Genomic DNA, 21,878 nt, shown 5'->3' on the forward strand with positions numbered 1-21,878 from the left:
ACAGCATCCCTTTTCAAATAAAACGTTTTCATCTTTATTTGATGGATTTTTCTTTTCTTTTCTGGGCTTAACGCCTTGTTCCAGTAATAACCGAGCCTAGGACACTTAGATGGATATAAACTCAGTTGTGGTCTATATATTAGGGTCATTATATAACAGGATCCGGAAGTCATCATGAAATGAGTCACATGACTGTCACATGGTTTGAAAGTCTTGTGACTTCTTGAGAACATCACACAAACAACTGAACGTTAAGCAGATATCAAATTACAGAAGCGATAAAAACCGATAACTTCTCAGCTATCAATCCAGCTTGAAAGACAGGTAATTATAACAGCTAGCATACAATCGGTCAAAAGCGAACAACTCACCTGTAAGATATGCGACAGTGGACTTGTTGTGGATGATTGTTTCAACACGGATTTCATGCTTCACCTGTGTTTACGAATCGGGGTGGTCCAGCTGAAAAAACGTACTTTCCCATTTTGTTGAAAAGTGATAAGATGTAGGGAAAACATGTATTCCTAGTCAATAAATACAACTATGGCAAGACATGTTTATACTTTACCACTATCGTGCGTCCTTTGTATATCCATAGGATCACTTTTAGAAGAATGTCTCGTATGATTTTTATCTTGTTTGGCTAATAAGTTAACCATTTTCCGAAAGCAAATAAAAGCATAATAAAAGTAAAAATGGATGAAGTTATTTAAATCATATGTAATATTTACAGAATTACAGATGAATAAGAATTGAAAATTTAATGTCTTTAATGTCTAGCTGCAATATAACACTAGAGCAGGGGTGTGGGAAAATATCTTAAGGCACAGGACTAGTGGACAGAAAAATTTACTCCTCCAGATTGGAAATTTACTCATCCAAATTCAGCCATGAAATGGCAAATTAATCAGCGTGGATGTGACATGTGACTTTTTTTTCTATTTTCATTTTAAGTTTTAGTGAAAAAAACTATGCAGTGATTGCTGCTTTACGTCAGACATTGTGTGCGACTTAGGCCTAGCCGTAGTGTTTGTTTATATAATACTGACTAGGTGCTGCTAAATACAGACCGGTACATGTTGGTACCGCCCGAGAGCACCTGACATTAGTATGACCGCGGAAAAATGACTAAGGTATTCTGAATGCTATATTTGACGTCATTGGAGTTCCGGTGTAATCAAAAGTTAGAGCGCAGACTGGAATATTTTGTTTTCTAAGTACCATTAACACGTCCTACGGATGACTGACAAAAATAAATCTGGTTGTCCTAGACAATTTTCATTCGTCCATGACGATCGGACGAGTGCTTTTCCGAACCCCTGCACTAGAGAGAACTTCTCTTTAGCTCGATTGGTAGAGCGTCAGACTAGTAAGCCAGGGGTCCCGCGTTCAATTCCTAGCAGAGGCACTGAGATGAAAAATGACCTGTTACATTTGCTCCCATGTAGGGACCAGGGAATAGTACTTAGCCATGCCCCACCAGCATCGCTGTAACCCATGAAAACTTGAGGAGGAGTTATTTCTTGGAGGGGGAGTACGTAACCCTGGTAAAATACTAAACACAACATACCACTCGGCTAGGGAGAACTTCTCTTTATCTTGATTGGTTGAGCGTCAGACTAGTAAGCCTGGGGTCTCGGATTCGATTCCTAGCGGAGGCATTGGAATATATAATGACCTCTGTTACACAATAGAGATGTAAGAACTACATCAACTTAAGGAAGTCAGAAGTTTGTATCGCACAATGACATTTTGCACCTTCATCAGACAATTCACACCAAATTGAAAATTCAGAAATGATATTTCACCACCAATGAAAATACATGTTTGCCTAGGAAATTGTTATATTAACTAATATCGGTTAAAAGAATGTTTAAGAAACTAACATATTTTGATAGATATTAGATATAGTAATTTTAGTAGTTAAAATTGAATACTCAATTTTAATAGTAAAGTTTTTCACATATTGTTATATATTTGCAGATTTTTTTTCTGTTTGGCTTTTTGTTTGATAACAAATATTGTAAAAAATAAATGTAAATACTTTGATCATTAATGGAATCTTTATGCTTGAATTTGTTCAGTGCATTGATGATATACCTGTTGATGTCAAATTATTTCAGGTTGTTTGTGAGAGATAACTAAACATTCAGCCATTAATACATGCAAAGTCTTGTGCCTGTTCAATACAAAATAAAGCACTATGGGGACCACGCGTATATATCCTTGTAAGTTTAAATGGAATGTCATTTCTGAAGAAGTACATGGTAAATGTGGAATGACTAACCGATCAATCTCGGTTAGGGATATTTATTTACTTTCATTGTAAACACCATGGGAAACCATGTAAATAGACTTAGCTATACCCATAATAAGACAGATAGGGTGCAAACAGTCTTGTCACTGGGAGGGAAACCTTGTGGTACGGATGGTGCTGGGGGAAGGAGATAGGGTGCAAACAGTCTAGTCACTGGGAGCAAAACCTTGTGGTGCGGATGGTGCTGGGGGAAGGAGATAGGGTGCAAACAGTCTTGTCACTGGGAGCGAAACCTTGTGGTGCGGATGGTGCTGGGGGAAGGAGATAGGGTGCAAATTGTCTAGTCACTGGGAGTGAAACCTTGTGGTACGGATGGTGCAGTGGGAAGGAGATAGGGTGCAAACAGTCTTGTCACTGGCAGGGAAACCTTGTGGTACGGATGGTGCTGGGGGAAGGAGATAGGGTGCAAACAGTCTAGCCACTGGGAGCGAAACCTTGTGGTGCGTATGGTGCTGGGGGAAGGAGATAGGGTGCAAACAATCTTGTCACTGGCAGGGAAACCTTGTGGTACGGATGGTGCTGGGGGAAGGAGATAGGGTGCAAATTGTCTAGTCACTGGGAGTGAAACCTTGTGGTACGGATGGTGCAGTGGGAAGGAGATAGGGTGCAAACAGTCTAGTCACTGCGAGTGAAACCTTGTGGTACGGATGGTGCAGTGGGAAGGAGATAGGGTGCAAACAGTCTAGCCACTGGGAGCGAAACCTTGTGGTGCGTATGGTGCTGGGGGAAGGAGATAGGGTGCAAATTGTCTAGTCACTGGGAGTGAAACCTTGTGGTACAGATGGTGCAGTGGGAAGGAGATAGGGTGCAAACAGTCTTGTCACTGGCAGGGAAACCTTGTGGTACAGATGGTGCAGTGGGAAGGAGATAGGGTGCAAACAGTCTAGCCACTGGGAGTGAAACCTTGTGGTACGGATGGTGCTGGGGAAGGAGATAGGGTGCAAACAGTCTAGTCACTGGGAGTGAAACCTTGTGGTACGGATGGTGCTGGGGGAAGGAGGTGAATGCGAATGAGTTTGAACCTGGTTGGTTTCAAAATGTCAGGATACCCTGGTTTACTAACCTTTTACAAATCAGAGAAAGTCTACCATGATGAGGCAGTATGAGTATTTAGTTAGATTTAAACATCTTTTATTTTAACAAAGTTATTTGCAGGAAAAGTTTGTCCTAGAGTTGAATGGAGTTGCTTATAGAGTAGAACTTAATCTTATTTGTACATGTGTTATAGTTGAAAACAAATCATTTTCTCCAGCGAAAAAAAGTGGTTTTCTTTGAATGAAGAAAATATACATCACAATCAAAGGGGCATGACACAAGTTTCTGAAGGACAGGGGCTTGTGTAGTATTATAGTATTTATACTGAGAGGAAAAGGAAACGCAATTAGGAATTTCCAGATCAAGTACGGGAAATAGAAAAGGGTTTTAGAATGTAATTATGGTGTAACTGGAAGATAGTTGACCACTCTCTCATCAACGAGAATTTCATTTGTGTAGGTTAAGTAAACCTTTTAAAGGTGGGGTTCCAGCTAATGTTAAAATTCCCATAGAAACCACCCACACCTGGATTTCTTTCAAACTTCACATGTTTGTAGTACTATAAAAGGCAATACTAACAACACACTTGATTTTTCATTTTCCACATTAGAAAGGCCCAAAGGGCCCGCAAAATCAGAAAAGTGACGACATGTAAAAACATGCAACCACAACATGTTTTCATGCAATCTGTTTCATCAATTCTTGTTTTTTTCTCTTCTTGAAACATAATTCATGATAAATATATGAAATCTGTACTGTTTTCTTGATGCAAGGAATGTTTAAGAGGCGGAAATAGTGATTTTTCGCAGTTTTGAAAACCATGATGTCGCCAAAAATGTCAAAATTTTCCATGTTAAAAATTTTGTTCACCATATAATTTAAATAAAAATTAGCTCAAATATGTGTTACACCACCAGGTAAAATTTGAAAAGAATCGCATTACTACTGCCTGTCTGAATGCTATCCTTGGCCGAATTTACAACCCATCTGCTGCCCGTGAAGCCAAAGATCGCCAATTAGCAAACAGAATGTTGGCAAGGCTCTTCTTGAAGAATTTTTTGGCTGGTAGAGTACTCAAAGAGCCCAATTTAAGTCGAAGGGCAAGATCAGAATGGCAGAAATTATGCTGTGCTGATATAGCATTTCCAGAGCTCGATATGGAGTACCTAGAAACTGCAACAAGTGGTGCCTATCGAATCAAACAGGCTTCAGGGTACATTGCAGAACACAAAGTCCAGACTGATGATGGTGGTTTCCAGGTATGGGTGTACCAGCATGCTGTATGGCCTCATCCGAGGACACATACGGTCATGTCACAAATCCCAGACGAAGTACAACGTTTGGATAGCATTCGATACAGACAACAAGAATGACCCTATAACTGGTCAATATTGTCAGTGTCAAGCAGGCAAGCGCACAGTGGGTATGTGCTGCCACATCGCAAGTATACTCTACTATTTTGGTCACCTTTCCCGCCAAACAAGGCAAGACCTTTACAGCCACAGAAAAAAAAATTCAAACAAGCTTTGTTCAACTGAAGCTGCATGTTGTCGTTGACAAACAAATACCAGTAAATTTGAGTACTTTACTTGGCACATGGCTTATCGCATCTTTAATAAGTGACGTTTACTAAAATGTTCGTGAACATATAAAGAATTGATCCTCCGGATAGATCTATGACCATGAAACCCCAAAATATACACCATTTTCCTTTAGGGTGTTCCCAAACCAGGCAGGTTGATGGGTGCAGACCAGATAACTAATCAGTTACACACAGATATTGATAACTTTGCTTATTTTATATTATACATACATCTATTTTAATGTAGCACATTTAATATCTTTCGTGAATACTTTACACTACTGCATTGTAATTGTGTATTACCAGGTGTATGGAATTGTCCATGTCAACATTAATTAATTATGATTATCTCTATTAATTATTACAGGTTCCTGTTTGTTATGTCATATTCACATCCAACCTAATTATTTTCAAGTTAGCATAGATTTTAAGTTATATTGTCCATTTAAATGACTTCAATAATATCTTACCTCACTTTTGTATCTACGCAGTACCTGCTGATTGAGAGGGGATGGGGATGTTCATAATGCTATAAAATCGTTTTCCCGAATTTTGTTTTTTTCAATATTAAGCATGTTTACAGAGGATATGTATAACCTATTTTCAAAATGGTTTCAGTTGGTAAACAAACGTAATGCCATAACGATTTGATGTCTTAAACTGCAAAATTAGCTGCTTTTTCACCCTGAAGTTGACATGTGAGTAAAGTTATCACTATAAATGGAAAATTCTTGATGTTGACGTAGAGAAACAATCATCTTTAACACATCGAACAGTAAGATACTTTCCAAAATGTAGGAAAGATTTACCTTAAAGGCACTTAATGACATGTAGTGTGAAAAAGTGAATTTCAGGCCCTGTGGGCCTTTTGCATATCACAACTGGAAAAAGAAAGACATATTCAGGTATTTTTTAAGGTACTCTAAAATACTGCAAAGTTTCAAAAAAATCGGAGAGTAGGTGGTTTTGGAAACACCACCTTTGACTTTGATTTAAGAGTACCCCACTCAAAATGAAGTGCGTTCTGGACCCATCAATATCGTGTGTGCCCCCCACAAGCTGCTGTAACTGCACAAACTCTTTTGTGCATTGAATTGATTGGGGTATTAACCCTCCACATTGGTATATGATTCTATTCCTCATCCAGCGCCAATGCCAACTGAGGGACATTGATTGGAGGATTTGGCCTACATCTTATCCTTCTGTCCAACTCGTCCCATAATGTTCTATTGGGGAGAGGTCAGGGCTGTATGGGGGCCAGTCTAGGGTGGGGATATTGTTTGGTGGGAGATAACCAAGGCAAACCCTCGCTACAATCGACCGGGCGTTGTCCTGCTGAAACGTCCATTGACGCTGCTGTACTAGAGGAACGACATGCGGCGCTAGGACTTGATCTTTATACCGGACGGCCGTGAGATTTCTCTGAATAACGATCAGAGGAGTCTTAATACCATGTGCAATCCCTCCCCATACCATGATCAATCCTCCTCCAAAGCGATCATGCTCTATCACGCAAGCATCTGCACAGCGCTCATGGGTACAGCCATTGCATTCGTGCGTTCAGCCATTGCATTCGTCTGGCATGTCGCTGCGCATTAAGCTGTGGTCCAACATATGGCCGCCGCGGTCTTAGACCGAAGGCACGCAGTTGAGTACGTCTTTGGATCAGTTGGAACATGATGACGCCCAGTTGTGTTCCTTGCTGTTTCCGTGGCCGTCAGAAAGTGATTGCATAGGTGCGAAAGTCGCATTGCCCTATCCTGTCAACGCGTTGTCACACAAGGGCGACTGCTGCGGGGACGGTCTGCAACCCTTCCGGTGGCATGTAGTCTTTGGATGAGATGGCAAAGATTCGATGGCTGGACTCCAAATTGATTAGCGACCTGATTTTGCTGGGTACCTTGCATAAGAAGTGCAATGGCACGACCCCTGCCAACTTCGGACAGTCATGGCATTTTTTTAATGGTGAACTGTTAACTGCTTAAAATGTTGGAAATCAAGACGGATATGTCTGAAGATTCGCACACACAGATTTTGAACCAATCCTCTATACTGGGTTCGAGATATCGTGCTTTTGTCTCTTATTCTTTTGTACAAGCTGCATGCACAGTTTAGTTATGCATCAGTGATTTTACCGTAGGGATCTACCGCAAATGCACACATTTGTCAAGTTTCAAGGGTGTACATCAAGGATTTAATTTACAATATTAAATTTCTGCTAATTGCATTTCTTTTTCCTTTCAGTATATATACCGCGCAAACCCCCTTCTGCTGAAGTTTGTCTACACGCCCAATTCTTAACAATCTCAAAGAAAATGGTACTTTATTTTCTAAATTTAATTGGCAGAAAAATTCTGACAAAAAAATGACTTATTACAGAATCAGGACTTTTTTTGAGTTTTTGTTGTTTTTGGTTTGTTTGTTTTTTTTTTTTAATTTTATTTGAGGAGTCGGTGTGTTTTGTTTTGTTGTCATATTTACGATATCATAAACATAACAGAGATCTCTACTGTAGGTAATAAATCCTCTCTTTTGTCTTATAGTATGGAGGTGGTATTTGTTCTATGTGTTGTGCTTGCACTTGGAATGGCTGAACGACTTCATGCCCCTATGAGGCCAAGTTCCCAAGAATACCTGGAGCGAGAATGGGACATGATCATAAGCAAAGTGAATTATGTTAACACTACCTGGAAGGTAATTAGATACTCTGACCAACTCACACGCTTTCACTTCATCAGACTCCATGTCTGGTAATAAGCCAATCCATATATCTGTAATGCTTATTAGTAGGTTTTTTTTTATTATTTATTGTCAGATCAAGATGTCGTTTAAAAATATTTCTTCATTTACACTTAAACAAGTACTGTTAGCTGTTGATCACAATTACATTTAGATTTCAGAGGTGCAACTGCTTATTTTGAGAAATAGTGTCACTGTTCTGATGTGATTTCAATGGAGAAAGGTATCCAGTGTGTATAAAGAATCAGAAAATTATGTTGTGCTAGAATGTGTAACTGTATGAGGAATGTTTGTTACAAAGTCTGTAATGATGTAGAAGGTTAAGGACTCTATCTAGATCAATATCATTGAAACGTTTTTCATGTTGTCGTAATACTACATTTATTGGGCAGTAATCCCTTTTCTGGCAATACGTATATTCATATTTACTACAATTTTACAAGAAACACCTGGTAAATACATAATCCCCCATCAGAAATAGACATCTTCCTATTTTTAGTACTATGTTATACATTGGTTCCCTTAGTTTACTTTAGAATGAACACAGTAATGAAAAAGCAGTGTAGCTTATTATTTTTATGAAATGTGACATTTTCAGAATATGTAGAAGTTAATATTAAAAATCTGCAGACATGCCAAGGAATTAGGAGTAGATTTTTACTTTCCCTTATTAAGGTTGACCATGTAATAATTGTACTTAGTTAGTATAGACCTATAGTACAATTTATGGTAGTAGGTTTCAACAAATAAGAATTGCTCAACTTGTATTTCCAGGCCGGAGACAATTTCCTCAGGATCATGAAACATGAGCGTAAGGCTTATGCTAAGAAACTCTGTGGTGTCTTGAAAACTCCGTTAAATCTTCAGCTTCCCCAAAGGCCACCTTTATCGGCCACCAGTTTGCCAGAATCTTTTGATGCACGTGACAACTGGTCACACTGTCCGACCATCAAAGAAGTCCGCGACCAAGGAGACTGCGGTTCATGCTGGGTAGGACAAGGGTAGAACATTGTTATGAAATATTGAAACCTCAGATTGAAATTTAAGTCATTAAGTAAATTCACACACTGCATATAGGTAGCACTAAATAAGATCATGCTGCCATTCTGACATGTAACTCACAGGGGAGATAACTCTATCAATTTCATGTCCCTCCTTCATTACTGTAAATGCTTTGAAACTAACTCTTATGCATGCAGAAATGTTTTATACATTTACCAAGTAAGTTAAGGTGACCTGCTCTTAACCTCTTTTGTCAGGCTTTGTGTGTCATAAACTTTCAACATTTTCGACTTCTTCTGGAAAACTCCTGATCCGATTTCGATGAAATTTAAGAACCATCTTCCATGGCTTAAGGCTCACCAAAACTGTAAAGTATATGATTCCCAACCCCTAAGGTTCTGAAAGGCCTCACCAAAAAGGGTCAAATTGATTGAAAAAAATCCCAATTATGATAGTATCAAAACTCTTCTTAGGTGGAAATGACTTCAGAGGTTTAACCAAACGTGTAAATTTCCTGACGCAAGGATCTCACATTTCCCCCTTGGGAGGGGGATAAAGTTGATTTTATTTCATATAAGAAAATTACATTTTTGAACATTATTTGTTTATTTTCTATTGGAAGTAGTTAAAACTGTGTTAGAATTGTAAGACAGTTTGATAAGATTCACATATTGACTTTGACTGACAATCGGGGGCTGTTGGGCGGGCCAAAAATAGGTCAAATTGACTGAAATCTCAAAAGCCTTCCTCTCAGTATGCAGATAATGTAGAACCAAATACTCTTCATGTATGGAAAGGTCTTAACAACAGTGCTTTACCAAAATTGTAAATTTCATGACCTCAAGGTCTCACATTTCCCTGTGGGGAGGGGTTAGAATTTACTATAGTTGCTATAGGCAAATCAAATTTTTGAGCATAATCTTGTTTTTTTTTTTTTTTTCAGAAATAGTTCAAACTTTTTTAGAATAATAAGTATAAGCTGACAGTTTGATGAGATCCATGTAGTGGTATTGACATTGACTGACCCCCAGGAGAAATCTCATAAATCTTCTCAACAACCTCACAATCTCATATTTTCTCTTTTCGGAGGGGAGTAGGGGGTAAAATTGACTGTAGTTTATATCGGAACATTTTGAACATCATTTGGTTATTTTTGTTTAAGACATAGGTCAAACATGATTAGAATTGTCAGTATAGGATGACAGTGTGATGAGATACACATAATGACATCGGCTGACCCCCAGGGACTGACGGCCAGAAATGGGTCACATTGACTGAAATTTCAAAAATGTTCTACTGTTTATCAATAGGACACTTACATAGGAAATGCATATTTTGAGTTTAATTCCTTTTAATTGAAATGTGGTTAGAAGCCTTAGCATAGAACAGCAGTTAATGTTATACACAGTCTACATTTGCATTATATGTACAATGTAGTTAAAATTCATTACTTTTTTTTAACAAAAACATTTCTATGACCTGTTACAAGAAGCATTCTAACCCAGATGATGGTCAAGGCTATTGGACCTCTTGTTTGATTTAGCATTAAATTCTCTCCTTAAAAACATCTTACTCATGACTATTGCAAGCTACTGTAATTGGAAGAGATGTTATGTTACAGTGTAAGTTTTGTGGTTTTAGTATTAGTACAGTTAGAAGGTACAAAATGTAGCCTAAAAGGATGTATATAGAAAATACATGGTTAGTTTCTTAAAATATAAGTTTCGCTGTTTTTCTCTTTCTTTCCTGAAGCAAAACGTAGCTCATGATTTAAGATGGTGATCACGTATTTACTTATCCTGCAACAATTTTTGAAAATTCTGTCTATTGAAATCTGTATAGATTCAGTCATTGTTTACCTGACTTTGACGTTACTCTGAATTTTGCTCGTTGATAATTACACCATGGAGATATACAGTTTCACACTTTACTGGCGATAAAAAGGAATTTTAGGACTTTTTCTGCCCCTGGATTGAAAGGTCGGGAGCTTATTGTTTTTGTGCTGTTTGTCTGTTGTCAACTTTAACCTTGTTCAGAACTATTGCACCCGAAGAGGCATTGCTTTCATATTTAGCATGTGGTATGTGTGTTTCTTGTGACAAGACCTTTCTGGTGGTACCACAATTTTTGACTGTGTGATGTTGACTGTGACCTTTGTCCTACATTTGAAAATAAAAATAATAATTACAACAATGAAGACATACCGGGTAAGTGTTTCACAAAGTGTTCATGCAATTAGCCCATGCCTTACACAGTACAGTTTTAATGTCTCACTTCAGAATTTTGTTGCGATTGGGGACGGCATAACATTTCTTAAACACATCAATTTGTTGCAACAAATAAAATTACTTATTCATGTTTTTAAATGAAATAATTTGATAAGTCAGTTCTGTCAAGTTAATGCACATGTAAAAATACAACTAGTTTTTGTCCCTGTCAAATGCAACAAAAGAATATAGGAATCAGATGTACTCTTACAATAGCAGTGTCAGTTGTAGGCTAAATTGTGATACAGCATACAAAGAAGACATTGTCAGTTAACAAAAACATTTCCTGGAAACTTAAAATAATGTTTCTCACAAATGCTACTTAACAAATACCAGGACTCTGAATTAATTGCTTGTTGAAAGAAGAGATTTAAAAATTTCAATGTAGTTAACCCTAGAGATCTTGAAAGCAGGTCAAAGTTCATCATTTGAAGAAGATTTGAAGCATTTCATTCAGTCATGGTAAAGAACCAGTATCAACAGCCTGAACCTCATGGTTATTAAAAAGAAGTTATTTTAGATGATAACACATTTGAACCTAGTGATTTTGACATAAGTGACACCTACAGTAGATCAAGGTCAATATTATGAACAAACGTAGTAGCTCTTCAACCCAGCATGCTACAGACCAAATATCAGCACCCTGAGCCTTTGGTTAATGAGAAAAAGTTGTTGAAAAATTTTAACATGTTTGACACCTGTGACCTTAACAGTGGGTCAAGGTAAATTATTTGAACAAATTTAGTAGTCCTACATCCTAGCATGCTACAGGCCCAATATCAGCATCCTGGGCCTGTTGGTTATTGAGAAGAAGTTGTTTAAAAGTTTAAACATATTTGACCCCTGTGACCTTGAAAGTATTAAGATAATTCATTTTAACAAACTTGGTAGCCCTACATACCAACACACATACAGGCCCAATATATTTTTAAACCTGTGACATTGAAACTAGGTCAATATCATTTATATTAACAAGTTGGTATCCCTTCATCTCATCATGCTACAGGCTAGATATTGGAATCCTTGGCCTTTTGGTTATTGAGACGAAGTCATTTGAATGAAAAGTTTACGTACAGTAGAGGATGACAGATGAAACACGATAGCTATGGGTCATCCTGAAATACATTGTAAACAAAAAAAATAATTAGATTTTAATTTTGGTCTGTATGCCATAGAATGGATGCTTCAATGCTTATCCTATACCTTAATATCTTCATGCAAAGTGTGATTATCAACATTGCAGGCATTTGGAGCTGTTGAGGCAATGTCTGACAGAATCTGCATCCATTCAGAGGGACAAGAAAACGCTCACATCTCGGCAGAGGATCTTCTGACATGTTGCTATTCCTGTGGTAGTGGGTGTGTATCGCTATTCCTGTGGTAGTGGGTGTGTATCGCTATTCCTGTGGTAGTGAGTGTGTATCGCTATTCCTGTGGTAGTGGGTGTGTATCGCTATTCCTGTGGTAGTGGGTGTGTATCGCTATTCCTGTGGTAGTGGGTAGGAACAAGATAGTGTTATAATGTGGTGTGAAAAATGTAAATGTCAGTAGAGGTATAGAGTTTAATGATAGCTCAGATAGGAAAAGAAATCAAATTGTTATAGACACATCATAAGGTGGCTGGTACCATATTCTTACTAGGATTTCTACAGCACTTAGTGAAGATGTGAGAGTGGTAGTCAGTCTATGATGCCAGAGATTAGGAGATGTGCGTTGGTATAATACAAGTTTAAGTGACAGTAGGTTGTTAAGAGACATTGTTGATGGTGGATAGCAGTTTGTGACTTGTTTGATGCTGGGTGTTCAGGAATTAGGAAGTTGATGGTACAATACAGTTTCAAATTATGGTTTGTTGTAATGAGACTTTCTGCTTGTTGCAAGATGTGATGGTGGGTACCCTGAAGCTGCCTGGTCTTTCTTCAAGAGATGGGGAATTGTGACTGGTGGTCAGTACAACTCCAGCCAGGTAAGTAGTCATCAACATGTGAAGGTCACAGACACAAGTTGTCATATTATAAATTAGTTTCATGTCAAATACATTTCCTAGAAACTGAAACTTTTATTGATGCTGAACTTCAAATACAGTACAGGAACTATAAACTACAAGATCACACACTTGGTGCAATGCTTTCAGAAATGCCTGATCAGCTGACTTTTGCCGATGAACCTCTAACTTTATACAGTACCTACTGACCAAAAGTGCTTGATTGAGATGGCTTTTTATGTCTGAATGTCGCAAGTCAAGGTTAATGTTACTATTAATGGGATTTTTTTTTTTTTTCATGATAACTTTTGAGGTTTGAATGTCAAAGGCCAAGGCCAGTTATTGTAAATAGAATATTTCTTTTCATACAATAACCTTACCAAAAGTACTTTCTTGGGATTGCTTTTCAGGTCAAAAAGTCAAAGGTCAAGGTTATTGTAACTGTTAAAAGAAAATTGATTTTGAGTGATTACTTGATTTATTTTTAGACGATTAGTCGCAAACTTCATACATTGCTTGTTAACCAACAGAGCTTGTTGAGATTTCAGCTGGATTGTCTTTGTTCCTGCTGTATTTTGAGGTTTTTTTTAAATTCCAATTTTGTGTGTAACTGATATATTGAACTTTCCTCAAGATTCCCTTCCATTCTAAGTTTACTCATCACATCTCAAACAAATGGACAATTTATATATATATGAAATAAATACAATGAATATCTATATCTATTGTTCCATAAAACCTTACCCAGCAGGCGACACTTCCACTTACGTGGAATACTTGTATAGTTGCGTATTATCACTAGGCAGTGTATCCCATAATTCTCTCAAGGTCAAGGTCAGGAACATATGTCTTTTGGTTTGCCATGTCATAAACAGATACATAGAGGGTCAAAACATATTTTCTCCATCATATATACAATGATTGACAGTTAATGTGTCAGAGTATTAACAGGAAAACAAAGCTTTTAAAAGGAATTCTGGAAATATGCCTTTAAAGCTAGTGAGATAAGGTTTCTCTTAATATATTTCTCTTTGTCTGTCCATCTGTCCTTCTGTTTATTTCTCTGTCTATGTCACCTTGATTTAAAAAAACATTCATGTCAACCTGCCACCTGATATAAGTTGACATTTTTGATCTGCAGAATCAGGATGAAATGTTGCAGATACTTTGAGTTGTAACAGTATTGGCTACCAGCTCCATATTAAGAGAAACCTTTTCAGAATGGATTGTCAAATAAAACGTTTTATACCCGTAGATTTTTTGAGTTACTGGCTAGCATTTGCAAGCATGCAAGATACAAAATTCTTTTTTATATATATTTGAAGGACAGTTTGGTTATGTCCTTGGTTTTGTATATATTGTATACATTTTTAAGCGTTTCAAATTTTTGCAGTTTTCCCCAAATTTTTTTTTCCCACTGTTAATTTCATCTTCAATGTATCTATGAAATGGTTGCTAATTTATTCCATCCTTAAGAATAGCAAAAATTAAAACCTATGGAATGTAAGAACCTGGGCAGTAAAAGAGGAAGTTTGTTTTCAGGGTTGTCGTCCTTACAGCATAAAACCTTGTGAACATCACACCACTGGGCGCCTTCTGCCATGCAAAAAATCTATTGATCCAACTCCTAAGTGTCAAGAGTCATGTGAATCCAGCTACAAAGTGTCATACAGCACCGACAAACACTACGGTACATAAGCATCATATCTCTGATCATGCAGAGAAGATGAAATGAAAAAAAAATTTAAAAAAATGTGAATCACCTAATGTAATAATGATATATTGACATTTGGACAATGGTTAACTTGTCATAACTTTGAAGTTTACTTCCTCGTACCTAACAAGGTGAAATTTCTTCAATTTTTAAGTTTCTGATTTTGATAGGTATGACATTTTAGGTCAAGGCCACTCTGTTAATAAATGAGAAAAAAGGGTTAAACTACAAATTTCATACAGTGTTTAATCAAAATGCTTAACTAGGAGAGGTTTTTTTATGAATGAATATTGTAGGTCAACATCAACAAGAAACAGCTTCATATACAATATACTCCATTTCTGCTGCCAGCGGCCCATACCCCTTGTAATACACCAATCTATATTGTATTCAGTTCTGTATAGAGTTTAGAATATGTGTTTGACTAACCCCCTCTCCCCCCCACCTCCCCACCCTCACATATCTTATGAGATATAAATCAGGTTACTTTGATGTTAATTATAGGGGCTACTTCCTATTCTGTCCCACCTGTCGTATCAGAAATCCAGACTGAGATCATGAAATACGGACCAGTAGAGGGCGCTTTTATTGTGTATTCAGACTTCCCTACTTACAAAAGCGGTGAGTGAAAATATTGAACACTAATTGTAAACATACAAAAATTGATAAACAATTATTGATATCTTTATGTAAATGATCTTCTTGGACTATGAAGGGTCAAGTTTTTCATTTCAGACTCAACACTGTCCAGATTGAGAAATAGTAACAGATGTACTTATAATTACTGCTATCATTTGTACATTTATTTACAGACATTGAAGGTGCTCTGCAACTTAACTTTTTTTAATGGCTCCATTAACTCCTGTTGACATGAGTTATGTTGTTGAAAAATAGATTTACTGCATTAACATAAATCAATAAGTATAATCAAACCAAACAGAAAATCAGAATGAACACAGAATAAGATTATGGTGACCTAGACGCCATGTTGTTTTGCGTGACTTTTGAAAGGTTATGATGACCTAGACGCCATGTTGTTTTGCGTGACTTTTGAAAGGTTATGATGACCTAGACGCCATGTTGTTTTGCGTGACATTTGAAAGGTTATGATGACCTAGACGCCATGTTGTTTTGCGTGACTTTTGAAAGGTTATGATGACCTAGACGCCATGTTGTTTTGCGTGACTTTTGAAAGGATATGATGACCTAGACGCCATGTTGTTTTGCGTGACTTTTGAAAGGTTATGATGACCTAGACGCCATGTTGTTTTGCGTGACTTTTGAAAGGTTATGATGACCTAGACGCCATGTTGTTTTGCGTGACTTTTGAAAGGTTATGATGACCTAGACGCCATGTTGTTTTGCGTGACATTTGAAAGGTTATGATGACCTAGACGCCATGTTGTTTTGCGTGACTTTTGAAAGGTTATGATGACCTAGACGCCATGTTGTTTTGCGTGACTTTTGAAAGGTTATGATGACCTAGATGCCATGTTGTTTTGCGTGACTTTTGAAAGGTTATGATGACCTAGACGCCATGTTGTTTTGCGTGACTTTTGAAAGGTTATGATGACCTAGATGCCATGTTGTTTTGCGCGACTTTTTTTTATCCTTACTTTATTTCAGCTTTTTAATATTGTCATTTGACTTATTGGTTTATTAATTAGTAGTTTCTCTTTATCATCATGACCTTTGAACTTGCTGTCAAAGTAACATCATTATTGCACAGTTTTATAGTTTTGTTACATTTCAATATCCTATGCATTGTAATAGCTGCAAATTATGAATTTGTATTTTTCCACTCCACCTCACGACTGCTCTTACAAATTAATTAACTTGACAGGAGTGTACCAGCATACAACAGGGACTGCTCTTGGAGGCCATGCTATTAGGATCCTGGGTTGGGGTGTTGAGGAAGGCGTTGACTATTGGCTTGTGGCTAATTCATGGAATGCTGACTGGGGAGACAATGGTATGCAGACATTGTAAAGTTAATCTATTTCATAGTATTAAAAGTCCCCAGTCTGCAGTGATGTGGACCTTGGGTCTTAAGTATTGACATTCTGCTGTGAATCAGTGAGATTTAGCAAATTTTATTTTGAGAACTTACCTCTGCAGACAGTCACAAATACATGATTTTGCAGATGAAGGTCTAACGATGACTTTCAATTCAGTAAATGAAGAGCTCTTGGAGATATGGACTCTGGGGAGCTCCTTCATCAGCAACCAATAAGATCATATTCACCACCATTTTGTTAATGAGAGTCATGTGACTCTACCAGAAAAGTGCTTTAGTCATGTGATGCATGTTGTGTCCATACTGAATTGAATTCACACAAATACATTCTAGAATGTAGACAATATTATGATAAGGTATAGGAATTCAACAGAAGTGTAAACATAGAGAGTTAACAATGGAATAACAAGAAGGTCATCAAGAGATTCATTTAAATAATCGCAAGAGATCTGAATTTGCAATTGGCTCTCCTGGCATACAAACATGAAAATAATGAAATAAATACTATGCAAAATATAAGTGATTAACAGTAATCAATTTAAGCACAAATCTGTCACTTAGATATTTTTATGTTGCTTATCAGTTTTAAAAATGACTTTAAAATACAACTGATCTTGAAGTTGCTTTCTGTCAGAAAGTGTCCAAGGTATAATATTCAGTTCACAAGGGTGACTCTCTTGTTGCTTTATTTAAATCACAAAATTGATTCACCTTTCAATACAAGAAATAAGTTTGCTTTAGGGAATAGAACAGTCAAAAGCGATTATAAAATGATGAAAGATGATACAGTAATGGGTGCCAAGGTCCCTCCAGAATGCCAATATTGTTTCTTGTATATTTAGGATGTGTTGGTATCAGGTTTTGTCTCTGAGATTCCTCAACATTTGATTTGGAATGTTAATTTCCATCATCCAAGAGATAATGACTATATTTTTTTGTTTTTAAGGCTTCTTCAAAATCAAGAGAGGAACAAACGAGTGTGGTATTGAAAAACAGATAACTGCAGGTCTTCCGAAGGGCAAAAGAGCAAGGGAGACAACTCCTATGTTAGAGAAGTGAAACAATTCCAACAGAAAAGAAAGATATTAGTAGACCCACCCTACTGTGATTATTTCCTCTAGATTTGTTTATGAACGGACTGATACTATTTCACATTCTGACAAGTCTTGACAAAACTTTGAATCATAGAAATGTAAATTTACTTTTTGATTTAGGGTATGTCTGAAATATGTTTGAATTATATGTCCACAGGTATTTTTACAAAAATGAAAGCAGCCTTGTTCTTCTCAAGATTAAATAAGAAAAAAGGGAGGCCACTACATACCTTAAATCATAGTGTAACCCTGTTTAGTCTTGATTTTATATTTTTTAAAACTAATACTAAAAATGCTGTCAATAAAAAAGATGTCATTCAAATGGTAATAGGGTTGATGCTCATGATATTGGGGTTTTTTGTGTGTGTTTCTTGTTTAATTTTCTCTGGATTTTTACGTGATCTGTTGGGTGCCATTAGATTTAATTGTATATTGAAGGTCTGAATTTTGCAAGTTTAACAAATAAGATCTGACTATTAATCATATCATTTACATTGTAATGTACTTAAAATGCTGAAGATCATTGACATTTGCCTTTGTTCCAAATTATTGTTTTTTCTTGTCCTGTACCAACTGGAAAAAAAATTTGTGGAGTGCTGTTTATTTAACTATTGCACCCAGACAATAGAGATTGTCACTAATTGTTAATTTAGAGACTCTGTCTCCTGAATTACTGAATGATCTGAAATATATACTTTTGGCAATCTTAATTTTGATATTTTGAATTTTTCCTTTGTTATGAAAGTATTGCTGACTATCTATCAGTCCAAACATAAGGTTTCCCTATCTCTGATAAAAACAACCTGCAATTCAAATTCTTATTCTGAGAAAACATTGCCTTAATTGTTGAAAATGTATGCATTATGATGTGTATTTTGACTCTTTGAACCATGAAATGACAGAAATTCAGCAAAATCTAACCATTATCTACATTAGTGTCCTTCCAAAAATTTTCTTCATATTGGTGCATGAATGATAATTCCTATATGACAACCATTCATTTTCTTCAAAAGAAATCCAGAATTATTAAACTATTGTAAACATAAATGATTATGTGAATGTTGAGGGAAATTTATATATATACACACACATGGACACCAAAACCTGAATAATCCAGCTGCATTCCTTCCTAGTAGAAGTGACAAGATTACATGTGTAAGTTGGACAGAATACAAGTTTCTATAGAAGAATTGATGATATAATGCGTTATGCCACTTATTAGGAAATTGATCAATAGATACAAATTTTCTGCTGTACAATGTACATGTTATTATGTCAGTCATATAATATTTCAGTTATTGATACTGTATGGAGATTAAGAATCTTTTTCTTTGTTTTGATGATGTCAGTCTGACCTGCATTCATCATAAAGATCTGAATTGTCTTTTTTATGTTAAAAAAGTGAGTAGGTGGGTAACTTTGTAACGTGTTAATGAAGGGAAATACAAAGAAAAGATCTGTATCAATATATAACACTCGAATATATATACAAAGATATGGAGGAATTCTCCAAAAATCAACTGCAATGTTAGATACAGAACAAAACTAATTGAGATTGGTTTATTTTCCTTCCCAAGCAACAGGGCCTTTTATGATGTACTTGTGTTTTTTTTCTTACGATTTTCAAAATTTGTTTACTTTTAAAACTTCCTTTTTTCACGTATTTTGAGTTTAAAGTATTTGATATGGTTTTGCTTTCACCCTCTTTTTTTTTCCCCAAGTTAGAACATTGAAAGTAATCGTAGATAATTTATAATTCAACATTCCATTTCTTTGTGATGTGTTTTGAGTAAGTATCATACATCTATATTTCTTGCTGGTAAGTTAACACTTTTGTGATTTGATAAACAACTGGAATTAATAAATGTGTTTATTCCCAAAACTTTTCACAACTATGTATTTATTGCTGGAGGAGAAACAAATGCTTGTTGGAAGGTAGGATGGCATGTTTTGTATCACTGTCCACATTGTACAAATCAGATTGATTTATATATACCGGTATCAGGATTTCATTGAGACTTCCTGTCACCTCATTCCTTCCCCCCCAAATTATATTTTTTTATTTTTGGAACAGTCCTAGCATTAATGATATGACTTAATAGATAAATAATGAAACAATTGGTTATTTTGATGGGGTGTAATTGTTTTTTTTTTAAATTGGTAAATCAGATTTTATTTAATTTGTTCAGCATAGTAAATAAATTCTTTAGTGGTCCCTCTTGTCTGATGTGTGGTTAAGCTAAAGAAAAAGTTAAAATATTTCTGTCTCATTCTTTTCAGATTCTGATGCTTTTAATTTTTGTGGTTTTTCTGTATGTGCTTTAATATCACACAAATAATTAGCAATCTATATTATTTCTTCGCTTTTGTTTTTTTCATTCATGATCACATTTATGTTGTGTTTAATCAGATGTCAAATATAGAATGATCTTGTGTTAATTTTACTGGACAATGTTAATTATATTTACATAATTCTCTGAAATATAAAAAAAAATGGAAAAAAATACTTCTTCATGTGATGTGCAAAATATAATTCCATCTATTGTCACTCTAAAATGTTGAGCTTAACATGTGAATATTTGCTGTGTTAAAAGTTAACACTACAGTGAAATGATGCTAGTTAAATAAATACATATGTCATTGGTCAATTTTAAAAGACATTTCAAATATGAGGTCTTAATATAAGGTACCAAGGAAAGTCTTTATTAATGCTTGATTTCTATGTTTTTAAAATTGGATGGTGAAGTAGTAAAGGATATTAATAAAGATAGATGTATGTGAATTTAATGTTATGTGAATGTATCTAATACATATTCTCATTATTGCCATAATTATTTAGTGCTTTACAATTTGATGGCAGTGTTTTGTCCATAAATATGCTTTCTATCCCAAACCATACATGTAATGTAATTTTTATGAACTACCAATGTAGTAAAATATATTTTTGCTTGGAAGGAAGTTGTTTTTATTATGTGTAACTTGTTACCATCAACAGTCAAGGTCATTTTGAGACAGCTTCTCTTTGTAGTAGCTTGGGACTTGGATGTACAGAAGGCCCCGTCACATACCAGCCAAAGCTTTTGGAGTTAAGTTTCATGGCCAACGACAAAAGCTCAATATAACGGCCTGGCTTCTGGCACTGCCTTTCACATTTGATTATAAATCAGAATTTTTTTTATGAACTATGACCTTGTTTGAAAGTGACCTCTGCGGAAGTACATCAAAAGAACTCTTTCAACACTCTAATATTCATGGTATGTTTGGTCCTAACAATCTTCCAACCTTTCCCTATTTCATTTTTGAGGTCATGTCAGAAAATCAAAACTAATCTTCTCAGTGTGTAGATTCAACAGTTGGGCAAAGAGCTTCGGAAAATCCTGGTGTTCTTAATCAAGCAATGAGTACACATGAAAAGTGTTGATGATGGTCCACTATTTGGCAAATAAACAAATGTATAAAGTCGGTTGTCAAAATGTGAACAGGAAGCATTTATTGTCATTAGCAGCACTCATTGTCGCAGTACAGGAATGTTGTTGGGACAATTTGACAACTGACTCTACACTTTCGTCCATTTCCAATATCATATTTTATATATGAATACTATAACAGCCTCCCGCATGACGTTCAGTGACGTAGCCAGAGCTACAACTGGGAAACCCACCTAGACATGACACTGGTTGTTTAAGGGGTGAAAATGTTAGTAAACAGAAAGAAAAACAAGTATGCACCGTCGCTGTACGTCAAAGAGTAGATTAAATGTGAACATTCCCTCCAAGAGCTGAATGATTTGTGATCAGTTTCAGTGATTTTGAGAAACAAAAATGAATACAACACTAAAGGCATGGTGTTTTAATACAATTTTTCTGTATTTACTTTGGGGGATATATGATCAGACTGATTGCCCGCATTTCAACACGGATTATTCATCTGTCCCTTTTTCTCTGTCTTCCTCTTCTTTCCTTCCCTTACTCTGATTTTCAGGAGGATACGACTCCATAGCTATCATGTTATCTCATGACCTATAACCTTTATATGACCTATAAAGTACATTTGTGTATTCTAGAGATGAAAAACTGATGATATTGTGAACAGATCCTGTGGGAATTTTACATTACTTTGCTTATTTG

At 36.1% G+C, this 21,878-nt stretch overlaps 1 protein-coding gene across 1 annotated transcript; it reads left to right on the plus strand.

The window, feature by feature from the left end:
* The first annotated feature begins 212 nt into the window (after positions 1-212).
* On the plus strand, positions 213-19,253 carry LOC132559057 (cathepsin B-like). The gene is made up of 9 exons (XM_060223663.1): positions 213-324; positions 7,478-7,628; positions 8,448-8,663; positions 12,186-12,301; positions 12,824-12,908; positions 14,469-14,616; positions 15,145-15,261; positions 16,484-16,612; positions 17,604-19,253. Exons 2-9 carry the CDS (start codon positions 7,479-7,481, stop codon positions 17,714-17,716), a joined length of 1,074 nt encoding a protein of 357 aa, XP_060079646.1. The 5' UTR covers positions 213-324; position 7,478; the 3' UTR covers positions 17,717-19,253.
* The last annotated feature ends 2,625 nt before the right edge of the window (positions 19,254-21,878 follow it).

This window comes from Ylistrum balloti, unplaced genomic scaffold (genome assembly GCF_031769215.1).
Source record: "Ylistrum balloti isolate Yb309-2 unplaced genomic scaffold, AGI_CSIRO_Ybal_v1 Utg370846, whole genome shotgun sequence".
NCBI lineage: Eukaryota > Metazoa > Mollusca > Bivalvia > Pectinida > Pectinidae > Ylistrum > Ylistrum balloti.